The sequence below is a fragment of the Tamandua tetradactyla genome, chromosome 1 (assembly GCF_023851605.1).
Source record: "Tamandua tetradactyla isolate mTamTet1 chromosome 1, mTamTet1.pri, whole genome shotgun sequence".
Taxonomy (NCBI): Eukaryota; Metazoa; Chordata; class Mammalia; order Pilosa; family Myrmecophagidae; genus Tamandua; species Tamandua tetradactyla.
Window position 1 is genome coordinate 216,991,764 of NC_135327.1, and position 27,437 is coordinate 217,019,200.

At 35.5% G+C, this 27,437-nt stretch overlaps 1 protein-coding gene across 20 annotated transcripts in view; it reads left to right on the top strand.

Moving 5' to 3' along the window:
- The window catches only part of PARD3 (par-3 family cell polarity regulator), a 676,839-nt gene that overhangs the window by 485,302 nt on the left and 164,100 nt on the right, over positions 1 to 27,437 (top strand). For 17 of the 20 annotated variants that reach the window (XM_077152059.1, XM_077152083.1, XM_077152066.1 and 14 more), the window contains 2 exons: positions 9,593 to 9,703; positions 25,441 to 25,683. In XM_077152059.1, coding sequence (XP_077008174.1) covers positions 9,593 to 9,703; positions 25,441 to 25,683 — 354 coding nt within the window. The remainder of the gene's footprint in view (positions 1 to 9,592; positions 9,704 to 25,440; positions 25,684 to 27,437) is intronic. The other 3 variants (XM_077152104.1, XM_077152107.1, XM_077152109.1) reach the window with 1 other exon arrangement.

The window sequence follows — 27,437 nt, forward strand, 5'->3', positions numbered from 1 at the left end:
CAGGGAGCCTGGGAGTCATCCAGAGCCCTTGGGGTTAATCTCAGAGGGCCGAGAGCATCGTGTGATGCTGGGTTTGGGGTTTGAAGCCCTCCTTTCCCAACCTGGACCTGCCAGCTCTGGCATTTCACTTCTCAGCCTCAGTTTCCTCATTCCCACTTTCTTCGCATTTAATTTTAAGAACTGAATGAAAGGATGTGTATGAAAAGCTCTTTAAAATTTTAAGGTACCGTACGTCTGTCAGCTTGTGTATCAAAGTTCTCGTGTCCCTCTCTCAGCTTAAGCATTCCTGAATTATTTCCTAGAGAAATTGTCTGAGCCTCTATACTAAAAGATAGATAGTTTATTTCTGTCTTCTGGGATAAAAATATATATGTGTGTGTTTATCTATCTCCTGAGTGAAGTGAGGTTTGCTAATACAACATGACTGTACACACAAGTTTAGACCAGACAGTTTCAAACTTCGGTCAGGGTAATACAGCATAATGACAGCCTGTAAGAAAAACTGTAACTGGGGCAGACTTGAAAATTTAAACCGATATTAGTGGTATTCCTGTCAGTTCCAGGCTGGGTTGTTGGATAAACACTGTGTGTTTTTTACAGAGCTCCACATTTTTTGCTTGTGTTTGCTCACAAGTTCTAGTGTCAGCGGCCACACAGGAGGCAGCAAGAGACGTGATTCTTAGGAGGTGGAAATGAGTTGGGATGAGCGGAATTCTAGGCCAGTGCACAAGTCGACAAGTTCTGTGTTTGAACGCTTGTTGAACTATTTAGTCAAATAAGGAAGAATGTGGTGATTTGACATTTGTCGACTCTCATGTCTCATTTCAGATCAAGGGCATGCTGACTAGAAATGAGACAATAAAGTAGCCTTCTAACCGCTTGTCTCTCCATCCCTGAAACCACCCCAGGATTTCAAATCTTAGTTACCAGCTGGATTTGTAACCCACTGTTGAGTCATAAATAATCTTCAGAGCTGCACGTTCTGGCAGAGTGAAACCACAGCACAGACCAGGATAGGATACTTTCTGGGAAAGGGCCGTTGCCTTTTTTTTTTTGGTCACATCATCATTTTTCTGTGTGCGTTAAACTTGCCAGCACCAGGGCTGCTGCAGGTGTGCTTCGGTTTTAACTGAATATGTGCATGGCCTTTGGTTCCCTTGTTTTTTCAGTGTGGTTTGGACTCACGTATAAATGGTGGATGTCAGAGCCTGCCAACTCTTGGGAAAGTCTTCAGGCTCTTCCTGATTCTAAGAATTAGGTGGGGCCTCCGAGCTTTGGAAATTTGCAGACAGAGCCATCTATTGGGCCTTAGACAGGTATCAGCTCCTGAACGTAGAATCTGAATATGCAGATCAACTTAAAGATAAAAAATGAAAAGCTACACCTCTTAATTTACTCTGTAGAGAGCGTGCTTTAAGAAGTGTGAATCAACAGAAATTATTTCCTATAATCGACAGAAAAAAAGTGCTGACTGACACCTCAACTTTACAGATAATGAGATCTTTGGGGAAGTTTTAATCTTTCAAATTTGAGTTTCCAGGAGCTGTACAAAATGTGTGTTGTTTTTTTTTTTTTCCCTAAACCTCAATGACCATATTATTTTCCTTCCTTTCTGACTTTTATCTCCTATGTAAACCTATAAGTGTAAGAAAATATTTGAGGGTGTTTCAGCTGCTGTCACTGAAGTGTCTCTTAATCTTGGTCATTAAAATATTTAACTTGGATTGCAATGTATATTTAATTCAGAGCGAAGATTTCTAACTCAAAGAAGATAACTTTAAGTTGTGCATGTGTTGCCTTACTTCATAAGCGTTGACAGCCAGCGTGTCAATTTAAGTATCAGAATAGGAGGATCGGAATGATTTTGGGGATTATTTATGCCACTAAATACTTCTTATTCCTTGTCCTAATGGAAAAAGGAGTGTAGGAAAATATGGTTCTACCTTTTACTTTTTCTTCTTTCAAGTGCCCTTTTAAACGGACGTGTTTTTGTGACTTAGGTCTCATTAGCATTTCTTAAAGGGACTGCCTTCAGGGCAGTGCTAGTTGCTAAATTGTTCTGATGCTTTAGGAAAAGGAAAACCATGGTAACCAGATGTAGGGTATGATTATTTGCCTCTGACCTGGCAAAGTGTTGGGTTTAACAAAAGACGCTTAATAGAAATGTTCAAATTGACCCTTCTCATCATTTGGGCTGCTTAAAGCTCAATCAATCTTTCATTATTATCAGAGTTATTCGAGCAAAAGCAGCAGTGGTAGTATTTTTCATAATTGCTCCTTGAGCCAAATGTAATTTGCAATTTGTAGTATTGTATTATGAAACAATAATGCATTAAATGAACAGAGCAAGAATTAGGAGTATAGTAGTCAAGAAAGGATCCAGAGAAGTTGAGTGAAAGGCATGTTCAAAATCATTTTGAGTGGACATGGCTGATTTCAATACCCAAATTAAACATTTAGACAAATCAGAATCGTGTGTTTTTCTAAACGTATTTTTATCTATTTTTGGTGTTTTTACATATACATACATTACATAAACACTTTATTTTGTAGTCATATATATTTATAATAAAGTCGATCGAGTTAAAAGAAACAAAATAGATATATATACTTTGCATGTTATTTTCATTTGCATGTTAGGGGTTGCAGGGTTTGTGTGGTTTGATTACCTGTGCGTATGATTTGAAAAAAATGAGGTGTATCAAGTCTTATAAAAACTTTGTATGGAACGATAATTACTAATTGGTCCCTTTTTACAAAGATGGAGTTTATTTGCCACAGAAAATATGTCATGTGGACTACGCACTAGCTGATCCTGAAAGAAGCACCAACATTATAATTAACAAATATCCACTCATCTTCTGTCATTTTACTAGGATGGTTCTAAGTGTAAATTATAGCTATTAGTTCAGAGTTATTTATCTTGTGTTTTGAAGGGGTGTTGTGTTAATTTTTTTATGTCCTCATGTCTGAATCACACAGTTTTTTGTTTTTCGCTTTTCCTTTGTATTTTGGAGTTTACAGTACTTCTTGTAAAGTCAAAATTGATTATGTGCATGGTTTCTTTTTTTCCTATTTATGATTTCTTAATTGTTTTAATATTTCCTTGTTCCATATCCTTGTAGGACTGCTGACGTGTCAGGTTACTGGGTGTATCAGTGCATCCTGGATTAGATAATGCAGCCTGTGTTGGGGGGAAGGGAAGAGTGCACTTAAAAGAATATTTAATGAGAGTCACGGAAAGGATATATTATCCATTAAGGGTGCACTGCACGTCCGAAGGCTGTTCCAACTTGGTTAAGTAGAAGCTATTTTTTTCTTTAAATAAAAAAGTCACTTCTTTTTCCCTGGATGCCAAGCAGCGCAAATTTAGTTTATTAAATCTAATCAGACTAGCCCTGATGAAAACTGTACACAATCAAATAATGATTCTCAAGTTTTTGAATTTCCTTTTAAAGAGAACCCCTGCTACACACTGCGAACTTAAAACTGCATCCCATTTTACAAAAGCACCATCAACTTGTCATGTACCCTTTTCTAAGGCTCCCTCCTCATCATTGTTGATTACCAAGATGTAGGGTTTTTTTTTCCCCTAAATAGGAGCTTTCTGCTTTTCATAATCAGCCTCCTCTTCCCTGATTCATTGAGCATCGCCACAATCTACTGCTGAGCAAATCAGTTCTCTATCATGGTAGCAATTTCTTAAAATGTCACTAAAATATGTAAGATCCTGCACAAGAAGGACATATTGGAAATAACTTTTTTTTTCTTTTTCTCATTTTTAAAATGGAGGCAAAGTTACAAAAAACATGGCCAGAAATCATGAGCCAATCATTACAGAAGATAAATGTATCCAGTGAATTCCTGGCGATTTTACTCTTTGATTAGGTCTGGGCAGTTTCACAGGCTTTTGCTGTTGCCTAACAATATTTGCATATGGCAGTACCCATGATTTTGACGTTTGCAGTGCCATTGGACTTAGAAATGTTGGCCATGTTTTATGGATGTATATGCACAGGTTTTAGGTTCCTTTCCAATGGTTGAGAGCAGTTCTTGTTCTAGTATTCAAATTCCTGGCCTTCAGGAAGTCCCCAGGACGTAATTGCTGCAACTATGCAAGATTTATCACTTTGATTTCAACAAAGGTTTGTTAAATAAGTGCTCTCTGTAGGAAACTTTTGAGGTAGCCTGGTTTGGTAAAAGAGAGTCTTGGGCCTGAATTATGGGTTTGCCCCTTCCTTGCTATATGATTGGACAAATCGTTTCCTCCCTCTGTACTTTCTGAGGTTTGGATCCTCTGATGGGAGGATGACAGACACCTGTCTTACATGCTGGTTACTGGAATGGAAGAGATCAAGTTCGTAATAAGAATTCAACAAATTCCACTGAAATGTAATTAAATAATCAAAGGCACATTCATCCAGTGCTCAATTATATGTCCCACTTAGAGATTATACAAAATGAACTTCACAGATCTGGGAATTTCATGTTCTTTCAGAGTATCCAAGCTCAGAGCCAAGGAAGCATAAAGCAACTGAACTCTATTCCTGACTTGCTATGTGGTTCCCTAAACCCCTGGGCCTCAGTTTTCTTGCAGTCAAATAAAGATATTGGGTTTGATGGCTGAACTGCTGATCTTTGATTTTTCAGAAATATGTGAGCTTATCTGTGCAGTGCACACAGATAATAATGAAATATAACAATCTTTGCATGTAAATAGCTAGTTTTTTTTTTTTAGATAAAAGAGCAGTTACCTAGTAGGGCTTTAAGGCAAAAATAAGTTCACATATGTGTTGGAAACCAGGGTGATAGGGAAGTCAAAGTTCACACCAACAACGTGACCGAGGATAGTACCAGAATCAACTGAAAATGTTTCCTAGAGACACTGGGATCAAAAATCGGGTACAGAAAGTCTGACCTGATGGACTGTGGAGGGATGAGGTTGAGGCTGATGACTTTGTGTTGATTTGAGTGAAAGTGTGTTCCCAAATCACAACACTGCAGAGAGAATTATGTTAATTTGACTAAAAACCAAGCCAATGATTCAATAGCAGTAAATATACTCACCAGTAGTTAAGTTTTAATGACAGTTCCTTCTATTTAAGAACAGTAGAATCTGTCCTAATCCTTTTCTGTGGTTTTGTTTGTTTCCTTTTTGGGTTCCCCATTCATCAATGAGTGTACATTTTGCCCATGTTTTTTTCTTGCAGTGATAAATCTGGCTGTTCTGGCAGATGGCAGTAATTTCATCCGTAAACGTCCCAGTAAAACCCATTTAGCAGATTACACTGAGATTACTTTAGCTGAATGAAAAGATTGCTTTATCTTTTATGAAGAAAGCTTACATTTAAGAAATGTTACCATCAATTCTACTCTGAATAAGACAGGGCTTGCCCACTGCATCTCTCTGTAAAGGAGTCTGCACTTCTGTGTTGGCATTCTCATTAGCAAAGATGTGCTCGGAAGGGTCCCACCTTCTATTTCAGCATCACCACCCAAGAGATTTGCAACATGAATATATGTGTGGGTTAGTCCAAGAAGTAGTTCACAAAACTAGTTCTCTGCTGCTGATGAGATTGCTTCCTGGACATACCATCTTAGTACAGCATTTCTTCAGCAATGCTGTTACTTGGAAACGACCTGTCTGAAATCCGTCCACGGCTTTTAAAAGATAATTGAATAAATATTATTCGTGTCTTCCAAGTGTTTATATGTCTCGCTATTAAATGGTTGTCTGCATAAGTTAATTATAGAATTGAACTGTGAAACTACTTTGAGAATACATATGTAGCTGAAAGCTTTCAAAGAAACCCCCTTTTCAGGAAAAATAAAGCAACTATAAATTAAGAATACTAAGAAATACTGGAAATTGGAATGAATGAGGGTTTAGAGGCATTTGCATTTTCTTTTTTATACTCTAGAATGCTTGGTGTATTTATATTTTCATTTATAATCTTTATTTCATTCTGTCAAAAAATTACAGCTGAGGGATCCATTTTTGCCCCAATTATAGAGTAATATGCTGTGATTTTATAGTGTGTCTTGGAGAAATCACATAATTTATTAACTAAAGCAAGTATTAAGGGAAATATCCAAATACTAACCTACAAACATTTTGTCTATGCTTTCTTTGTTTTTTTGCATGCATTAATCTTGAATCTGTACTTCAAAAAAGGAAAGTGTACTATAAAAGTTTGATATAATGCATTTATAAATCATGAAATAGAAAGTGCAGTCTGTTAATTAGAAGATAGTCTAGGAAACTAATTAATATTTTGGTACCAAATACGAGAGAAAATGCAGTTCTTGGATATGAATTACGATTCCTATTCTTTTTTTTTTACCCCTTTTTCAGTCATGTATAATTAAGATAAATATCTGAAAGTTAATAGATTGAGATTTTTTTTATACATATGACTTAGTGAACCAACTGAAAACTTTACTTATAAAGCAGTACAAGACATTTTTAAAGGATTTTAAAATAGGTAATTAAACTCAACACCAGGTTTGGGCTGAGAAAAAGATCTAAATTATTTAAAAATGTGGAAGAGACACCTACTCTCAGTTTCCCCCCACGTCATTGACTAAAAGGGCAGAAATACATGAACTGATTGTAAGATTAAACTGTATCGTTTAGTACAGACAGATTTAGTACAGTATTGTTGATACAGATAGATGATATAGAATACAGGGTTGGATTTATATAATCTGAAATCTAGACTGTCAAGCAGAATGATATTCTTTAAAAAAAGGTCAATGTGGATAACCTTGAATTACTTGAAAGATATTTATGAACTGAAAAATTAAATTGTTAAAGTGATTTAAGAGAACCTAATTTTAAGTAAATATGATATATTAAAATTTGAACTCACACTTTTCTTGAAGTTGGAATTCAATACATTTTATATTTCCGGTGGCCTCCACGGTAGAATTTCCAGATGGTCCATGGTTTTAAATCTCATATATTAGACTGATGACACTCAAATTAATCTGCCCGGCCCTGTCCTCTCTCTTAGGCACCATTCCCACATATCCAAGTAACTACTCACCTCTGCTTGGAAGTCTAATAGGTCTCTCAGACTTGAGTGTGCAAGCCAAATCTTCATCATCACTCCACCTTTGTCCCTGGATCGTATCTGCTCCTTTCCTGGTCCCCTTCATCTCACTGCACAATAACTCCTGTTACTCAGACTAAAAGCTTGAAATCATCAGTGACTCCTCTTTTTCCTTCACACCCATGTCCTCCCCATCTCACCAAGAAATCTTCTTGGTGCCATTGGAAAAATATGTCTCAAAACTAACTACTTTTCTCAATCTCATGCACTACCACCTGGCTTGTTACTGTAGCCTCCAACTCTTCTCCCTGATTCCACCTTTTTACATCCAGTACATTGTTCACACTGAAGCCAGTATGATTTTCTAGCAAGTCACCCATGTCACTCCTCTGTTCAGACTGTGCCAGTGGCTTTTCATGTGTTCTAAGTTAAAACCCAAGGTCTTACATAGCCTGCTTCTCTACTTCATTTCCTCCCATCTTCTCTTCTCTCTGGATTGAGCCATATTGTTGCCCTTGCAATTACTCAAATAAAGCCAGCCTCCGCATGCCTCGGGACCTTTGCTCTTGTTCCTCCTTCTGTCTTGATGACTCCTCCCCCACATGGCTGGCTCCCTCACTTCCATTGCCTCAGATGTCACCTTTTCAGAGAGGCCATCTTTGCACCATTTCAAATGAAAAGGTCTGTGACCCTTTATCTCCTTATTCTGCTTTGTTTTCCTTCATGGCACTTTTCACTACCCAGTCTGTTACGCACTAATTTGTTACCTAAATGTAAGCTAAAATATAAGTTCTATGACAATTATGATGATTTCATCTGTTTCTGTCACTGCTTATAGCCATAGTGCTTAGACTGAGGCCAGGTACATAGTAGATGCTAAATAAATTTTTGTTGAGTGAATGAACATCATGTTTTATATGATGGGATATATCGATTTTCTGTTTTTTTATTTATTCATTTATTTGATAAGGACGATCATCAGCCTCAACTCTGAGGTATTATTGCTAAAGCTGAAAAAATAAAGGAAGGAAAAATATTTTATTTTAATGCTTTATTTTTAATTTTAAAAGCGTCATGTTTTGTTCTGTCTCAGAAGTGGTCAGATTCTGGGCTTAAGTTTCAGAGGATTTTTCTCTTCCTTTTTTCTCTTTGCATTTGCAAAAATCTTCCATTTTCATATAAAGTTAAATTTTTTTAAATGAATTTACTTAACATGAATTAATTTTATAGCCAGTAACAAATAATATATGTAATGTTAAAAGCCGTGGTGGTGGTGGTGAGATTTTAACTTTTTTCTATTCTAACATTTAAGAATATTTCCCCTTCCTTATTGACAAATTCTTTTGCAAACATGTATTACTTTTATTAATATATGAAGTATTCCTACATACATTTCAATTTATGCTTAGACTAGAATTTGAAATCAGATTTGTGTTAATAAAAAAAGTTCACTGTACTACTAACCAACCTATTCCCTGAAATATTTTCTTTCTTTTATATCAACTTTAAATCTACCCCCTTTTCTTCTCCTTTAGATATGGTTATCACTGTAAACCAGATTCCAGGTTCCTACTCAGAAAGAAATGCTCAGTATACTTTATATATTTATGAATGTGTCATTGAGTAACTTCCTATTTCTTTTTGGAAACATCTGGTGACCTACCACCATGCATGAATTTTACTCATGTAAGACACGCACTCCAGGCAACCTAGTCTTTCAGTGAGAAAGATAACCGGGCAGGGAATGAATGTCTACGAAGCCTAAGGCTTCTGAAATACTTTGGATGACAGTATAGAATGATTTTAGCGTTTACTTAAACACAGCCCATCTATAGCAGCTTGTGTGTACCATTTTGGAATCAGGTGTGTTCCTAGTGTTTATTTGTGATCAGATGTAGATTTCCAAGTCAAAGATGCCACAGTTGGCAGTCACTTTTCATAAGATTTAGGAGAGTATTTGATGAGAATGCCTTAAGCTTTCAATTTAATAAGCTGAAGTATTAGAGCAGTATAAATTATCCTTTGTTCTTGAAGCCTTGCAAACATTGGTTTATTTGTCAGTTTTTAAACTATGATGAATGCTTCCAATAAACCTGACTGTGAAAATAAAAAAGGATAGTTGTTTATGGAGAGATTATTAAATAGGTGATCGCATACTATCATTTTTTAGTCCCCAGAAACGCACTCTAATGTAGGTTTTTATTCTCCAGCATCTGAAGTATTCGACACTCAGTCCTATACATTTATTGTTTAATAGGAAGAATTGCAAGTATTTTTTTGTTTATTTGCTTACTTTTGACCAAAATCTATTTTTGATATTTGAATATTGAGACTATTTTCCAAAAGGCTTTTCTCTGGAAAGTTATTAATAAAATAATCTGAAAAGATCAATTCTGCTCAAAACTAATGACCGAGGAGACATTTGGCCATCATTTTTGGATGCTTGCATTTTGCTAAGTACATATAAGTCTATATCACAAAAGAAGGAAATCTCTTTTAGTATACATTGACAAGTTAGAATGTTTTGTTATCAACAGGTTTGGCAAACATCGAAAAGATGACAAGATTGAGAAAACGGGTAAAATAAAAATGCAGGAAACCCTTACATCAGAAGAGGAGAGGATACGAATGAGGCACGAGCAGGAGAGGTAGATTTTAATATTTGAATTAACCTCTTGAGAAAGAGGTCCTTTCTTGTTTCTTTCTGCTCCCCTCCCTCCCTCCCTTTCTTTCTTTCTTCCTTCAAGTAAAGGCTTTGCGTTTAATTGTCTTTAATTTTTTGGTGTCAATCCAATTATTGTTGGTTGTGGTATGAACAAAATGTAAAGAAATATTTTTTTAGTGTTATATTTATTAAAGACTTCAAATAAAATCTTTAGTTAAGATTTTATGCATAGGGAATAATAGGGCATAAAAGCACTCAGTTTATGATCTTTTTTAAGAAAATCACATGAAAGTATTTAAAATCTTCCTTCCTACATTTATGGGTATGTGGTTTACTATAATATTTTAAGATGTACTTATTTGGAAATAAAATTATTTGAAATTTTGTATCTCATTTTAATTATCTTGATTTATGAGAATTGGGGAGTATGTTAGTATTCCTCTTTGTTGTTTTCTTCTCAAACATGGCATTTCTTATTTCTCCTTATATTTCACTGTCTCCTCACATTTTATCACATTTTCCAATTAAATTTTATTCCATCTCTTCCAGAAAGATTGCTCTTTATTATTGAATTATTCCATGACCCAAAGACCAATGAAATGAATGAAAAGTGTTACTTTAAGGAGAGACCTGGAAACCATTTTTATAGATGATTAGAATTTTCCTCATTCAAACTCCCAAAGAATGGAAAGCCTACCTCGTCCTACTGTTGTTATCAGAGTTTCCAGTCCTGGCAGTGAGCTCATCTTTATCATCTCATTTAATGTCCAGGACAACCATGGCACACAGGCCTGTTGCTATTTTACTTTGCATAATCTGGGTCTTAAGTGAGATTTTGGTGAGTTGGTCATGGTTATAAAGCTAAATATAGTCCACAACTTGGCCTATAAACCAGTGTCATTGAGTCTGAGTCTAATGTTTTTATTAAAATTCTATTCTAGAGTCGGTGAAGCTTTCAATCTTATACTTGAATAATGTATGAAGGAAGGGGTGCCCAGGTACTGCAGTGGTAGAATTCTCACCTGCCATGCGAAAGACCCAGTTTTGGGTTCATGCAACCCCCAACCCCCCCAAAAATTCCCTGTGATATACATGTCACATATCTGTCTCTGTGTGTATGTATAGGTATAGAAATACATATATATAGGGAGACGCACACACAGAAAAGAAATAATGTATGAAAGAACAAAGAGCAGTGCTCAATGACATTTTTTTTAAAGAAATTAATATTTCCATTCATCTTTCTAATATCTCTGAGGGTTCTTTTTTGTTTTGTTTTGGTAAAATAGTTACTCTATTTCTCTGTTGGTAATTTTTCTAAGTATAAATTATGTAAGTGAGAAAACAGGAGACTTGATTGAATTTATGATGAAAGTCTGAGTTTATTTCTGCTGGTTTTTTTCCAATTTTTTTTTTTAATTATTCCAAGTTTACAACCTAGACCTTTCTTGCTTCTAACTTTCTCTAGTCCTGACCAATTATGAGATCCCCAAACTTATTAATAAACTCATTCTGTGTAGGTTTAAGGGCACACAGTGTTCTCTTAGTGCCTTGATTATGGTATCTAATTACTCTGAAGAATTAACTTCTACCCCCCAGAGTTCCCTGTTTCTAAAACAAGAAAATATACCAGGTAAGTGTATGACTTCAGTTTTATCCTCAGGCTGAGATGTGATTTAGTTAGAGAGCAATCTGAGTCCTGGAAGGAAACATTGCACAGACCCCGCCCCCTGCCTCTGTCTTGATGCCTGCCAGAGGGGACGGCTTCATTAATAGGGCACCATTTTCCTGTGTTCTGAATATTCCCTCCTTTACAGTTTGAGATGACTGCTGTATTTCAATGCAGAAGTCTATCGACATTTTCAAAATACTTTTATAATGCATTGTCAAATGTCTCCAGCCCAAGGATGACTTTTACATAATGATTTCGCTTGTATTATTAATTTGCCTAAGGCACAGTCCGTGTCGCAGTTTTGCTTTTAATCTCTGTCTCTGTACCTCTGATGATGCAATACTTCTGGGAACTAGGATAGTCATACAGAAGGACTAGAATAAAAATCTTTTAGGGTCAAGGAACAAGTGAATGGTCCATTAAAAAAAATCAATTAGGCTCATAATTTAAGAAAATTATTATACTTCATAGTTCAATAACAGTTTTTACAAGTATGTTTTATTTAAACTCATGGATTTTGTAATAGAGCAAGTAAATGCATGAGACTTACTGAACTACATCACCAGGGTGTTTAGTGTTTCTTATTGTGATAGAGCAAGCTTCCTTTTATATGTCCTCATTTCTCCTCTCTCAACATGGCATATTGGTACTCTTTTTGAGAATGAAATTGACAACTTACTTGGAAAAATTTGATTGAAGGAATAGATGAAAGTAGATGAACGACTGCTTATATTTTCATCCCGCCCTTTACCTCATTGCTGATTAGTAGTAAAGTATCCCCAATAACATCATTTATCATGTTATTGTAACTGATCCAAAATTAATTTGGTGGATTGCATATAAAAAAATAGGAAATCTGACAGTCATTAGTTATGACATGTCCACACACCAAAATGCTTTTCCCATACACATTCAGTGAAGCCTGCTTGTTACTCAAGATACAGATATCAAAAAACTGAAAGGACAGTGCATATATTTTACATTTTTTCCCTACCATATTAAGATCTGTTTCCGTGTTGAAGATAAATCAGATTCTTCTGAGCATGGACCTAAGATTGAACTTGATTTCATTCTTGCTTTGCCCTGCCACCTGTTGCCCAAACAGGCTGCTTGGGTGTGGAAAGAAGGGGAGAAGGAAGCTGAGGCTCACCACATGGGTCTCTGTTCTCTGGCTGCACTATTCCTGCCTGCCACAGACTGAGCCTGCTTCACTCAACTCTCTTCTCTTCCTGAGAAGCAGGAGTCTGGGGATGACACCAAGGGTGAAGTTGACTGAGCCAGTGAGGTGCTAATTTGACTTCCCTTTCTGAGCTCTGAAGCTGGACCCCCTAGCACTTCAGCCGGGCCCTTGGCTACATTTGGGTCAGGCATGGTGACCAAGCAAAGAGATAGGAGCTGAGGTGTGAATTCAGGGCTTTTTACTGCCACTGCAGGTTTGTCTTTCAGGCAGCCCTAGGGAAAGAGCTCCTATTGTTTCCACAGCGCAAAAGGATTGGTGCCAAACCAAAAATAGAACATGTTCAATTAAATGATTTTTAATTTAATCATATAAAAATGATTTATGAAACTTCATGTCCCCTTGTCTTCCGTAATAAAGCACAGTGCTAGATTTCTCTGTTGGCCAAGCCTCAGAAGTAACTTTTTGGCTTTCTGTTGCATTTATATTCCAGTGACATCTCTCCGTATGTTTTAATGGTCAGTGTAAAAACAATGTGGTGTGGGTTTCCTGCTCAGTGACAGCAGTGGTGTGATAGTTAGATTCAGTTGTCAGCTTGGCCAGGTGAAGGCACCTAGTTCTGTTGCTGTGGACATGAGCCTCATCTGTTGCTGATTTACATCTGCAGTCGGCTAGGAGGCATGCTTGCTTCAGTGAATGATGTTTGATTTAATTGACCGGTGCTTAAATGAGAGAGCTCAATGTAGCACAGCCCAAGCAGCTCGGCATACCTCATCTCTGCACTCGCAGCTCAACCCAGGCCTTTGGAGATGCAGAAAGAAATCACCCCGGGGAAAGTTGTTGGAACCCAGAGGCCTGGAGAGAAGCCAGCAGAGATCACCCCGAGCCTTCCCACTTAAGAAAGAACCTCAGATGAAAGTTAGCTGCCTTTCCTCTGAAGAACTAATGAAATAAATCCCCTTTTATTAAAAGCCAAACCTTCTCTGGTGTGTTGCATTCCGGCAGCTAGCAAACTAGAACAAGTGGGGTCCCATGTGCAATTATCTTTGCAAAGCACTTGGTTAAACCAGTTTATGCATGTTTCTTTACTTTGTTATAACTCAGAACCCTAACTATGCTAATGTACATTATGGGTCACGAAGAGAAGAAGAGAAAATCATCATTCTGTTAATATTTAACTATGGACCCCACCACCACCACACCACACAGTTCCTCTTTTCATGGAACACTAACATCTTTCAGAATCCAGAGTCGTTTGGGAAATACTGATTGGGAGTGAAAATCTTTGGCTCATGATTCAATCATGAACAGCTGATGCATTTAACTGGCTGTAGAAAACAGAGTTCCTTGTTTCCTGGACCTGTGAGCAAGTTTAGCTCCAGTATTGTAACCTGCCTCTATTTATGTTTTTTCGTGCCCTAAAGAATTTTATTCCTGTTTCCATCTTTCTTTTTAAATTTTCTCTTTCTCACGTTTCTTACCTGTTTGGAAACATATACTTTATATTTGATTCTAAATGTATTCTAATCCTAACATTCTAAATTCTAAAACTACAGAAAATTTGAAATAAAAAAGATAAAATTAAAAATAGGAAAACAGAAATTTTTCTGTAATGATACCATTGCTAACATATTGGCTATGTCATTTGAATTTTTTCCTATGAAAATATATATTTGTACATATACATCCTTTAAAAAAAGTTTACATCTTTTTATTTTGATTTATTTTGCATTTTTATGCATTCTTATAAAATCATGTTAAAAGTTTTCTAGAACAAAGCCAAGTCTCTAGGAAGAGATGGAAGGATGGAAAGAAAAGACAGAGAGAAGGAAAGAAGTTCTGAAAGATAAAATGAGAGTTGTAATATCTGGCCAAATTCAACTCGCAAATATTTACCACTTAAGTTCTACGTTCTATTAATGAAATTCTTAATGTTTAGTAGCTGGTATTTTTTAAAATATATTTTTATTGACAAATCTTCACACATATACATTACATCCATAGAATAAAATCAGTGGCTCACAATATCATCACATAGTTGTGTATTCGTTACCATGATCATTTTTAGAACATTTGCATCACTCCAGAAAAAGAGAACTAGGAAAAAAGAAAAATCTCATACATCCCATACCCCTTACCCTTCCCTCTCATTGACCACTAGTATTTCCATCTACCCAATTTATTTTACCTCTTATCCCCCCTATTATTTATTTATTTTTGTCCATATTTTTTGCTCATCTCTCCATACTCTGGATAAAAAGAACATCCGAAATAAGGCTTTCACAATCACACGATCACATTGTAAAAGCTATATCACTATATAATCATCTTCAAGAATCAAGGCTACTGGAACACAGCTCCACAGTTTCAGGTACCTCCCTCCAGCCTCTCCAGTACACCATCAACTATATAATGTATAAAAATAACCTCTAGGGTAACCTCTCAATTCTGTTTGAAATTTTTCAGCCACTGAAACTTTATTTTGTCTCATTTCTCTCTTCTTCCTTTTGGTCAAGAAGGCTTTCCCAGTCCCATGATGCCAGGTCCTGGCTCATCCTGGGAGTCCTGTCCCATGTTGCCAGGGAGATTTACACCCCTGGGAGTCACGTTTCACATAGGGGAAAGGGTTGTGAGTTCACCTGCCCCAGTTGATTTAGAGAGAGAGGCCACATCTGAACAACAAAAAAGGTTCTCTGGGGATAGTTCTTAGACATAATTATAAGTAGGCTTAGCTTATCTTTTGCAGGAATAAGTCTCATAGGGGCAAACCCCAAGATTGAGGGCTCAGGCTATTGATTTGGTTTTCGCCACTGCTTGCATGGATATCAGGAATTCTCCAAATGGGGAAGTTGAATATTTCCCCCTTTCTCCCCAGCCCCCCTAGGCAACTTTAAAAATACTTCTTTTTTCACTGTCCAAATGACTCTGGTATATATCGGGGCATAACACTAACCTGGACAAACCAAAAAGACCTGACTCCCTATTCAAGATTCCATGTACTTAAGTGTTGTTCAGCTAAACTGACCATTCAAGTTAAATTATGTAATGCACTACCTAAAATATAAATTTTGTGCCAACTAAACATCTCTCCCTTTGTTCTCACATGGAAGTTAAAGTTTTAAAATATGGATAATATCATCCTTTATCCTGTATTCTGATCTGCCCTAGTCCTATTCAGATCACTAGCTTGTATTTTTTAATTAGTCAGCAAGTGATAGGTATCATGTATTATTATATATATTTACATGCTAAGTCATGCTTGGAAACAAAAGGTTAATGAATTTCTTATGAAATCCTCCCAATATGTGCAAGGTTTTTATAATTCTGTTTAAGAGATTATATGGCTTGGAATTTTCCATTATTCAAAATGATCCACTTTTAAAATCCTTGTTTTTTCACCAAGAAGCCATTGAACTATCCATGTCCTCAAGTGTACACTCCTGGGCCTTGTTGGTGTGTCATTTTGCAAGTATTTGTGGCATTTCTGCATGTGGTTCCCATTCACTAGTGTTCTCTCTTTTCAGTTTTACCACCTCTTCTCAATGCCTGCTTTCAGTGATTACTTGAATTCTTGATAAACATTTTTGTCTTAGTTGATAAGATTCTTTTTGGCAGGTGATAGATGTTTGTTTTGCTGACTGTAACCTTTGAACTTTGATTGAAAATATAGTTTCTGACAGTAGCATTTTTCATATTTTCTCTGACCTTTGTCAGAAAAGCCAACTCTAATCAATGAGATCAGTTTTCAGCCAGTATTTTGTTTGTTTGTTTATTGTATAGGTGAACAAGAATTTTTAAGAATCTGTTTACTAGCTTTGTGAAAGTTTACAACTTAGACTAATACATGGGGATATTAAGCCTTGGGCATACCAAATATATGGAACTGATTTTATGGGCAGAAATTTCAACTGGAGCAAGAAAACTCAGTTTGGTGTCTGATGAGAGGTTTCTCAGGTACATTTCTCATTGGAGCATCTCTGTAAGTTGGAGATTCGTAGAAATGCTTTGAAACCTGTGAAAGCCTGAAGACGTGTGTGTGACTGAGTGTTTCTAAATGTGTATGTGTGTGTTTTGGCTAGTGAAACATTATTTTAGAGTTTTATTCGTTGATGGAAAAGAGAAGGATTTGCTGTTTCACAATATATTACTATTGTAATATATTACTGTAATACAGTGTTTGTTTTTTTTTAACATTATAGTGCAGTTCCTTCTCTCAAGGATCCCTCACTTTATCAAGAGGGAGAAAAGATTTAAGCATCTTAACATTAAAACATTGATAAAAGACAATAGGATCAATGTTGAAAATGATGACCTCAACAATTGGGAAGGAAAGAGAAAATAGAGGCTGCCGTTAAAAGACTGGCAGGACTTCATAGAGATGGTAGCTTGGGAACTAGGTCTAGTTCCTAAGTACTCATGCACTTTCATTTAGCAAAATGGAAGCATTTCTGCCCCAAAACTCTCCTCCCCGCCTCCCCCTAGTACGAGGCTCCTGATGGTTGTGGTAATCTTTTAACTGCTTGGAGTCTTTTTAAATTGTAGTTGCATTAGAGGTGGGGAATTTCTCTGTCAATGCTCTTCTTGTATCCCATTTTTACAGTTTAACCATCTTATATTTTTAAAGCAGTTGTCATCTCATTATGACATTAAGGGATGCAATTTAGCTTTTTTTTTTCCCAACTTGTTTGTAAGGTACTTCAACATCTTGCATGTCTTCCCTGGAATTGGAAATAAACCTTCAAAACTGTTGTTCTTGCTCCAGAAAAATTTTTCAGGACTCATTTAGAATATGGAAGTCCTTTCTAGCCGATCAACCTTTACCCATATATTGCCAAGATATTAAAATCCCACCTAAAATTGTGACCGTTTTCAAAGTAAGACATTTAGTGGAGTGTGGTGTCCCTTGGAAATCTGTCATAGACACCAATTTGACAATTTATATACTGGTAGGTGGCAATTGTTGGATTTACCCTTCAGAAGGAGTGTAGGTTAAAGTATTTTGAGTTGAGCCGTAGTATTTCTGAAGTCCGTGTTTTTCTCAAGTGTTTTGAGGGGCCAATTTCGTAAAGCATTCTGTCATTTGACTAAAAAAAATGGTATTAAATCAAGCTGTTCTTTCCGGTTGTCTTGTAGGTTGACTTCCATTCTGCCATGAATTTTGGTCTTATTTGATGAATATCTCTAACACTTATTTTTAGAGAGAGAGGAAATACTATTGGGAAAAGATCCAAGAACTTTGTAGAATTAGTCTTTTGGAAGGCAAGGCAGTAAGTTGTGGGTTGTGGGGGTAGGGGGGGAGTAAAACGTTTTCCAGGAGAATTGATTGCAAGATCTTAAGCAATGTTTTGAAGATAGTTAAGAACTATTTACCATGTAGCCAACTGAAATTTATTTTGACTTTTTTTTTCTCCTCAATTAGTACTACTATATTATATCTTCTGTAGAAGTCAGAGCATTCCTTATTCAGTTCATTAAAGGTCAATTTCTTTTTCTTGGAGCCTTAAAAAAAATGCACCGTGGCTGTTTTCATGTACTGAATCTCTGTAGCATTGGAGGTAGAGGTATATTGTAAATAATCGCGTCATTGAAGTACACTGTTGAATTTTCCATCCCAATGAGTTGCCATTCAGTGGTGGACCTAAGGCTGTGTATCTTTTGTGAGTATATAGAGACCATACCTGGTAGTCATAGAAAAATCCTTTTCATCTTACTCTGCTGCAATTAGTGCTAAAAGGCATTTATTGTAAAAGCAAAAATCCTAATGAATAGAAATGTTACAAGAACAGAAGTCTTGCGTGTTTTCTCTTCAAAATGCATCATCCATTTTAATTAGAGAAAAGGGTGGTGAACACTGTGACAAGAGTCTGGAATTAAAATCATTAATTGATGTCAAGCTGAAGAGAGACTGTTAGCATGAATTTAGTGACAGCAGGAAAGAAATTAACCTTATTACTTTATTTAGTATATTGCATTATTTTGTGTATTATTTTCTATGCAGGTTCAAGGCAATTTCATTATCATAATGGAAAAGCATTTTTTTTTTTACAAAAAAAGGGTGTGAATATTTATGTTGGAATATGATGCATTGAAATAATAAATTTTCTACTAACTTTTTTTTATTAAGCCTTGCTAAAAAGTTCCAATTGGTCCTGTTTCCTTTTTCTTTTTTTTTTTTTTTAATGTATTTCAAGCACAGGGAAATAGTACCTGATGATGCCATCCATCGATGGTAGTCGGTACAGCTGCCTGCCATGATTTAAGCCTCAGAATAATGCTCTTGGATATAGCTAGGAAGAACATACCAAAATAGTTAAGAAAATAGACATTTTTTTCTTTTGCTAGGTTTTGGGCTAATCAGTTAACTTCTGCCATTGCTGAGGTTTGGCCCCAGCGAGATAAGTGGGATGGATAATGTTTAACAACAACCTGACTGTTCAGAAAATTGAATGAATCTAACATCCTAGAGATAATTTGTGACCTCAGGGTCACAATAAAAGAATAGAGGGGTGTCTTTTTATAGTGTTGACCATCTGGAATCATTAAGGGCTTAACTGCAAGATACTATTTTTTTTTTTAATTTCCATAAGAAACCCTACTATTTTTATTAGAAAACCAAAAATGTTTTCTCCCCTGAGCCAAATATTTCTTTTCTGATTAAGTTCCTCCATAAAGGATAAAAGCGTACGCTATGTAAATATAACCTTTTGGTGATATTGCAGAGTACCTTTTATCATTTTATAATAAGCAAGATATTCACGTGTGAAAGAATATATTAAAGAAAAGCAGTTGTAATTTTTGTTTATTTTGCCCCTGAATTGTTTCTAAAATTAATGAAAACCACAGTGTATTCCTGTTGTTTACAGTCTACTCTTCAGGGTTATTTGTGTAGAAAGCCTCTGCATGAATATCTGGAAGGAACTTTAAAATGCACTTTAGTTCATGTTAGTAATCAGGTTTGTTCATCTTTTGCAATAGTAGTGCTACTTTTGTGATTGTTTTTATAGTATAGTTTTAGTCTAATGTTTTCATCACAAGTGTGGGACACCAGAGTGGAAAAGAATGATGCAAACCACTTTCATAACTCTTAGGATAAAATACAATGGTGACTACAAGGTCAGCAATACAAATATAATTTCTTATATTATTGATGCTGAGAGAGAAAATCTATGTGTTTAGGACCACTAGAGATTTGACTGTGTTTTCTGTATTTAAGGATTAGTGGTGAGTGTACAAATTTGGGTAAAAGAAAAGAATCAAGAGCTGGATTTTATGGATGTTGCCCCATGCTGCTGAGCATTTCTTTTGAGAAACTGACTTGTTAGAAATGTACCCCCAAGGAATATTTTTTTCAGTGTAATTAGAAACCAAAGAGACTTCAAATCTAGGTCCCATTACTGATATAGTGAAACATACGTACAAAAAAGTGGTGGGAGATTTAACTCCCACTTCCCTTGAAAGTCCACATTCTCTTTTCTGACGGCTTCCTTTCCTAACAAGGGCACACTTTATAACAGAACACGATCTCCACTTTTCGTGAATTGACGTTCATATACCATAGAGTTCAGTTATGTCTAACCCGGTCTAAGTCACTCCCTTTTAAAATCAGGAGGTTCTCCAAATTCAGAACTTTGCTTTATTTTTTTTGTTAGCGCATCCCTCTAGATTTCTTTACATTCCCAAACATCAAAACTTAAATGAATGCCCATTCACCCTGGATAGTACCTATGATAAGGTGATTATCTGGTGGTTACCAATTGTAGTAGTAGAGTGGGTTGTCAGATAAGTGATTGTAATTGAGCTTCAAATTAATGTCTCACCGAGCTGAAGAAAGAACTCATTTCCCTCTATCTGGCAGTTTATCTGGCTGAACACAGAGTCAAAAAGACAGTATGATGCAAAGATTAAAATTACTTCTCAAACTGCATGAACTTTTCATCACAGATATCCAGTATTTAGTGGTAATCAACTTTTATAGCATCCTTGACTGTCATAATGGCTTCTAAATGGATAAATGGAGTATAAAGAACTCTAGTGTAATTTTAACTAAATTTGACATTAGAATTTGAGTTACAGTTTCTCTTATGGGTATTTTGTCTGTAAGACAGACCTATTAGAATCTAGAAATCTCCTGATAAAAATGTCCAAATTTCCAGTAATTTCTTATGAGCTGGGAAAGTCATTGGTTCCCAACTCAGGAATCAGATCTTCTAGGGAATGTTTGGAAATATGTAAAGCATGTTTGAGTGGTGCCATGACTGAAGATGCTGCTTGATGATTTATGGCTGGAGCCAGAGATCGGGTACAACAAACTGTCCCTTCTCAAATGTCACTGGACCCCTGTTGAGAAACACTGAGTCAGGTGAATTAAGTCTTTTCACTTTACCACTGAGAGGTAATTTGAGAAATTAGAGAAATTTGACGCCAAGGTCCCAGGTTTAGAAAATAAGACGGGAGTGATCATGATAAGCTAGACTAAGAAAGAAACAAGGGAGAAAAATGCAGATTTTGCTTGCAATGCCATGTGACAATTTTCCAGCTTTTTTTAAAACTTTTTATTTTGAGATAAAATATAGATTCACAGGAAGTTGCAAAGATAATACAGAGAGGTACTGTGCACCCTTTGTTCTGTTTTCCCCAATGACTGCACCTTGAGTAGCCATCCTATGAGATAAAACCCAGGGCTGTGGTGTTGGCTCTACATGTGTGCATCGTTCTATGTCATTTTACCGCATGTGTCAATCACCCGCTGTGGGCAAGAAGCAGAACTGTTCCTTCATCACAAAGACCTTCCTCTTTCTCCCCCTTCACCTCCCACCCACCTCTCTACCCCTCCTATATCTCACCCAGGGCAACCACTAATCTGTTCTCCATCTCGGTAATTTTGTCTCTTAGAGAACAGTATGTAAATGAAGCCATGCAGAATGTAATCTTTTGATATTTGTTTTTTAAGATATCGTAATGCCCTTGAGAGCCATTCAAGTCACAGTATGTATCAGGAGTTCACGAATTTTTATTGTTGAATAGTATTCCATGGTATATATGGACTACAGTTTGTTTAATAACCATTCACCTATGATTGCAAGATATTTGATTTTTTTTCAGATTTTGAGTATTATTAATAAAACTTCTATCAACAGTTGTGTACAGGTTTTTGGGAGGATAAATGTTTTCATTTCTTTGAGATAAAATGCCAAGGATGGGATTTCTGGGCATTATGTTAGGTGTATGTCTAGGTTTGTGTGTGTGTGTTTTAAGCAATTGCTGGATGATTTTCTAGAATGGCTGTGCCATTTTATATCCCCATCACCAAAGTATGAGAGACCAAGTCTCTCTGCATATTTACTAGCGTTTGGTATTGTCACTATTTTTTATCTTAGTTGATCTAATAGGTGTGTAATGATAGTTCTTTATGGTTTTAACTTGCATTCCCTAATAGCTAATAATATTCCTTTTCTGTGAAATCTCTTGTCTTTTGCCCATTTTCTAATTGGATGTTTGTTTCTATCATGGTTAAATTTTGAGAATTCTTTATATATTCAGGCTATGAGTCTGTTTGTCAGATATGTGGTTTGCAAATATTTTCTCCCAGTCTATAGCTGTTCTTTTTATCTTAACAAAGCAAAAGTTTTAAGTTTTGATGACATATAATTTGTGCCTTTTTTTCTTTTATGGCTCATGCTTTGGTGTTTTATCTAAAGTCATCACCAAGCCCTTGGTCCTGACGATTTTCTTATCAAGTTTAGTAGTTTTACATTTAAATCTGTGATCCACAATCACTTGGCCATACTTGTGGGCTATTTCTGGGTTTTTTATTCTGTTCATTGATTTGTGTGTCAGTCCTTCTGAAAATACTACAGTGTTAATTAATACAGCTGTATAATAAGTCTTGCAATCTTCCTTCTTCCGTTGTTCTTTTTCACAGTTGGTTTAAATTGTTTTAGCATTTCTAATTCTGTTGCCTTTTTTTTTTTTTTTTTAACTTTTTGTGTGTGTGTGGGGGGGAAGGCACTGGGAAACAAACCCAGGTCTCTGGCATGGTAGGCGAGAACCCTGCCACTGCACCACAGTTGCCTGCCCTTAACTTTTTAATTGTATAGTTATAACATATATACAAAGCAAAGAAATAAAAAGGCAATATATATATTTTTTGCTTTATTTTTAGAGCAGTTGGAGGTTTACAGAAAAAAAACATGCAGAATTCCCATATGCCCCACTCTATTATTAACAGTTTTTGTTAGTGTGGTACTTTTGTTACAATTGATGAAGCAACATTGTCATAATTATATTATTAACTAGAGTCCTAATGTAAGCTCTGGACCGAAAAGGTACCTAATATACCTACTGTACAGTTCTATGTTTGTTTGTTTTTAATTTTTTAATTTTTAAAAAATATAACAACAAACAAACCCAAACATCCTTAACATATGATCATTCCGTTCTACATATATAACCAGTAATCCACAATATCATCACATAGTTGCATATCATCATCATGATCATTTCTTAGAACATTTGCATCAATTCAGAAAAAGAAATAAAAAGACAACAGAAAAAAATTCATACATACCATACCGCTTACCCCTCCCTTTCCTTGATCACTAGCATGTCAATCTGCTAAATTTATTTTAACATTTGTTCCCCCTATTATTTATTTTTATTCCATATGAGAAAGCAACAGTTTTCAAAGCACTGTTCAACAAGTAATTACAGGACAGATCCCAGAGTTTGTCATGGGCTACCATATGATCTGCTCAGATTTTTCCTTCTAGCTGCTCCAGAATATAGGAGGTTAGAGGGCTTAAATATATATATGTTTTTAATCACCACAATCGACTTTTTTTCTTTCTTTTTTTGTGTGAAAAATAACGCAAATACAGAAAAGCAATAAATTTATTTTGCCTTTTTATATCAGTTTTAAAATAATGTCTGTATCTACAAAAATCTTACTGGGATTTTAATAGAAATTGCATCAAAACTGTATATCAATTTGGGGAGAACTGACTTCATTATTCATTGAATCTTTCCATCCATGAATACTGTACATATCCACTTACTTATATCTTTAATTTCTTTCATCAGCCTTTTGTAGATTTCAGTTTTTAAGTCCTTCACGTCTTTTGTTAAATTTGCAACTGTTTCATGTTTTAACAATTTTAAATGGAATTGTACTTTTAATTTTAGTTCCTACATGCTCATTGCCAAAATATAGAAATATAATTGATTTCTGTAATTTGATCTTGTATCCTGCAAACTTGCTGGATTAGTTTACTAGTTCTTGAAGTCCATTGTCGATTCTTTGGGATTTTCTATGCTGACCCTGAGGTCAGCTGTAAATAGGGACAGTTTTGTTCTTACCTTCTTCTGCATGTCTTTTATTTCCTTTTCTAACCTACTGTACTGGATAGTGCTTCCAATACCATGCTAAATAACAGAGGTAAGAGCAGACATCTCATCCTTGTTCCTAATCTTAGGGCAAAGCATTCAGTCCTTCTTCATTATGTATGACATTAACTGTACATTTTTTGGTAAATGTTCTCTGTTAAGCTGAGGAAGTTCCAGTCTACTCCTTGTTTTCTTAGAGTTTTAGTCATGAATAGGTGTAGTTGAATTTTGTTAAATGCTTTTTCTGCATTGGTCAATATGATTGTGATTTTTCTTCTTTAGCCAGTTAATATAATAAATTACATTGATTAATTCTTGAATATTGATCTAGCTTTACATTTCTGGAATAAACACCATCTAGTCATGATGGATAATTCTTTTTATATATTGCTAAATTCCACTTGGTAATATTTTGTTAAGGATTTTTGCCTCTATGTTCATGAGGGATGTTAGTCTATGGTATTCTTTTTGTACTGCCTTGGTCTAGTTTTGGTACAACCTCTGGGTTCTTTTAAATCTATATTTAAGTCAGTATATCATTTATGTTATCAGAGGTCTACTTCAAATATGAAAAAAGTAAATAACTTTGCAGTAAAATATTAAACTCAGTTAGATATCACTTCATCAGTGTATTAGGAAGATATTCCTGAATATAAATCTCAGACTTCTCTACTCCCAAGTAATTGTTTAAATTTGAAAGTATATAATGAAAACTATTATTTCCATCAAAAAACATAAAAATTCTATTGAATTTTTTTAATTGGTTAATTAATCAATTTAATTTAATTGATTTTAGAGACTTAGCTTGATTTAAGGTATAAATTATTATAATATATTCTAAACCAAAAAGGACTTTGTACCAAAGTAGTTTAATAAAGTCTACTTAAACCATTAAGATATATTTTTGGTAAAAGTGATTATCTAATGTCTATTTCTTATTTGTAATGCAGGGAAGCTTTATTTCAGAATTTGATTGGAGCTATGACTTCTTGTTCTTACTGAAGAGTTATGGTGTGGACTCATGTTTAAGTTTCAAAGCATTTTCAACACTTATGGCTAACTTATGAGTCAGACATAAATTATATACACATATACATGCATACATACATATATAATACATATGCATCTATGTAACTATTTAAAAATCACTTCTTGCCTTAAAAAATCTTTATGAGTAAAATCCTAGTGGATGCCTAAAGTGATCTACTCCTAGTGACTTATTAAAGCTAGTTAATAAGTGAAATTTTAGATGTAAGATTTAATTTATGACTACATCTTACTGAAATGAACAAAAGCTCTCTGAAATGGGCATGTGACATCACCTTAACAACTTAGGAAAAACACGTAGAAGTGAGCATTCATATTACTGATCATCCTATAGCTTTGTAAAATAAAATGTATTTTACAACATGTTTTGATATGTGTTTCTAAGTGCAATTTCTTAGGAAAAGGGCAAATCTCTCATTTCAGCTCTGTTCTAATTTTGCAGGATTCAAGCCAAAACTCGCGAATTTCGAGAGCGACAAGCTCGAGAGCGTGACTACGCTGAAATCCAAGATTTTCATCGGACGTTTGGCTGTGAAGATGAGTTGATGTTTGGGGGCCTTTCTTCGTATGAAGGCTCCGTGCCACTCAACACCAGGCCCCAGAGCCCACGGGAGGGACAGATGATGGATGCCTTGTATGCTCAAGTAAAGAAGCCACGGAATTCCAAACCTTCACCTGCAGACAGGTAGGCTCCGCGAACAATCAGGGAATTGCTTCCAAATCAACTTTTGTATCTGTTTTTGACAGGGGAGTCAATTCTTCATCAATCCTCAAACCTGAACTGACTTTTATTAATGGCCTTTAAAGAACCGTTGTATCTAAAAGTATCGCATTTCCACAACTGGAAGCCTAATGGAAGGCACAGCAGATGTTTTGATAGCTTTCCTAATGATGCCAGCATATTTCATCTTGTTCTTAAAATGGTTTTAGATCAGAGAATCAACCTTTAGTTTATAATTCAAATAAAAAGCAAACCTGAAATTATGGCTGTTTCACTTAAGTAGTATTTCCTCTTATTGCTAGGAGACTAGGAGAGTGTCTAGATGTGGTGATTAAATAGATGGGGAATGACATGCTTTGTTCGGATTATGATTTAGAAGCACTGGATTTCTTTTTCTGGTGGCATAGTTTTATGAAAGAATTAGTAAATGAGATGTGTAGTATAGCCAGTTTTCAAATTGTACACTAACAGCTGCAAAGGACAAGTCTGAACTATGTGCACAGAACAAAGAACTGCAATGTGGACTATATATTAATGGCTATATTTTTCTTTCAAATTTTAACTGAATCAAGTTAAGAACTGATCTCTTTTCCCAACCTCCATTTACATATTACATACACCAAATAGAATTAGATTCACAAAGAAAGCAATATATTATTTATTTCAAACATATGGATGTTATTTCCATGAACAATACATTAATCCCATCACTTCTTACACGATTCCTAATCACTGCTCCCTGTGGGAACTGGGCTTCAAATGAAAATTAAAATTAAATAAAAATTGCGGGTTTCATTTAAAATACTGTTTCTCAAATTTTAGTGTGCATCGAAATCATTGGAGGGCTCTTTGAAATGCAGATCATCTGACCCTCCCCCAGAATTTTTGGTTCAGTGGGTCTGGGGTGGAATCTGAAAAATTTGCATTTGTAACAAGTTCCCAGGTTTGATGCTGATGCTGCCAGTTCCTGGAGACTATACATTGAAAACACTTGCAAAACTAGAGTTATACTAAAATGATTTCATTTATTGCATCCACGTGTTATTTGACCACTACATTTTACGTGCCAACTATATTTTAGCTACTTCCAGCAATTTTTACTAGACGTTTGCAAATGCAAACAGGTAACCTTCAGGCAAACCCAGAAGGAAGCATTACAAAGAGTAGCAAATGGAGCAGCAGATCTTAAGGTAAAACTCTAGGTAGATATTCATTCTCTCCTCTCTGTTTAGTTTTGGTTGGGAGTTCTGTTTTTATTTTTTATTTTTATTTTTTATGGGAGTGTATTTAATGTGGATTGTAATGAGTAAGTAAAAAGGTAACACAAGAGGCTTCCTTATTTAGAGCCCTTTGGTCTAATCACCTAGAAGGTTCACAGTGCTTATTAACTAACACAGATGTTGCAGAAGTCAAAGAATAAAGTTATTATCAGTGATCCTGACATTTTCTTAAAACGCTTCTGTCTTGGATTTTGCTGTACTTGTGAAAGCTGCTTGTGGTCAGTGCAGTAGCATTGAAGATCATGATAGGAGATACCTGAACACTGCCCTTGCCTGTTGGGTAATCTGTAGAGAGACTGAGCAAAAAAAAAAAAAATCAGTTAATGCATTATTGATCATTGAGACAAACATTCATTGTTTTTAGCACTGTCTACATCTAGTCTGAAATTCTAAAAACCAGTGGGTGTGCTTTGTAGAAATTATCCACGTAACCCTGAG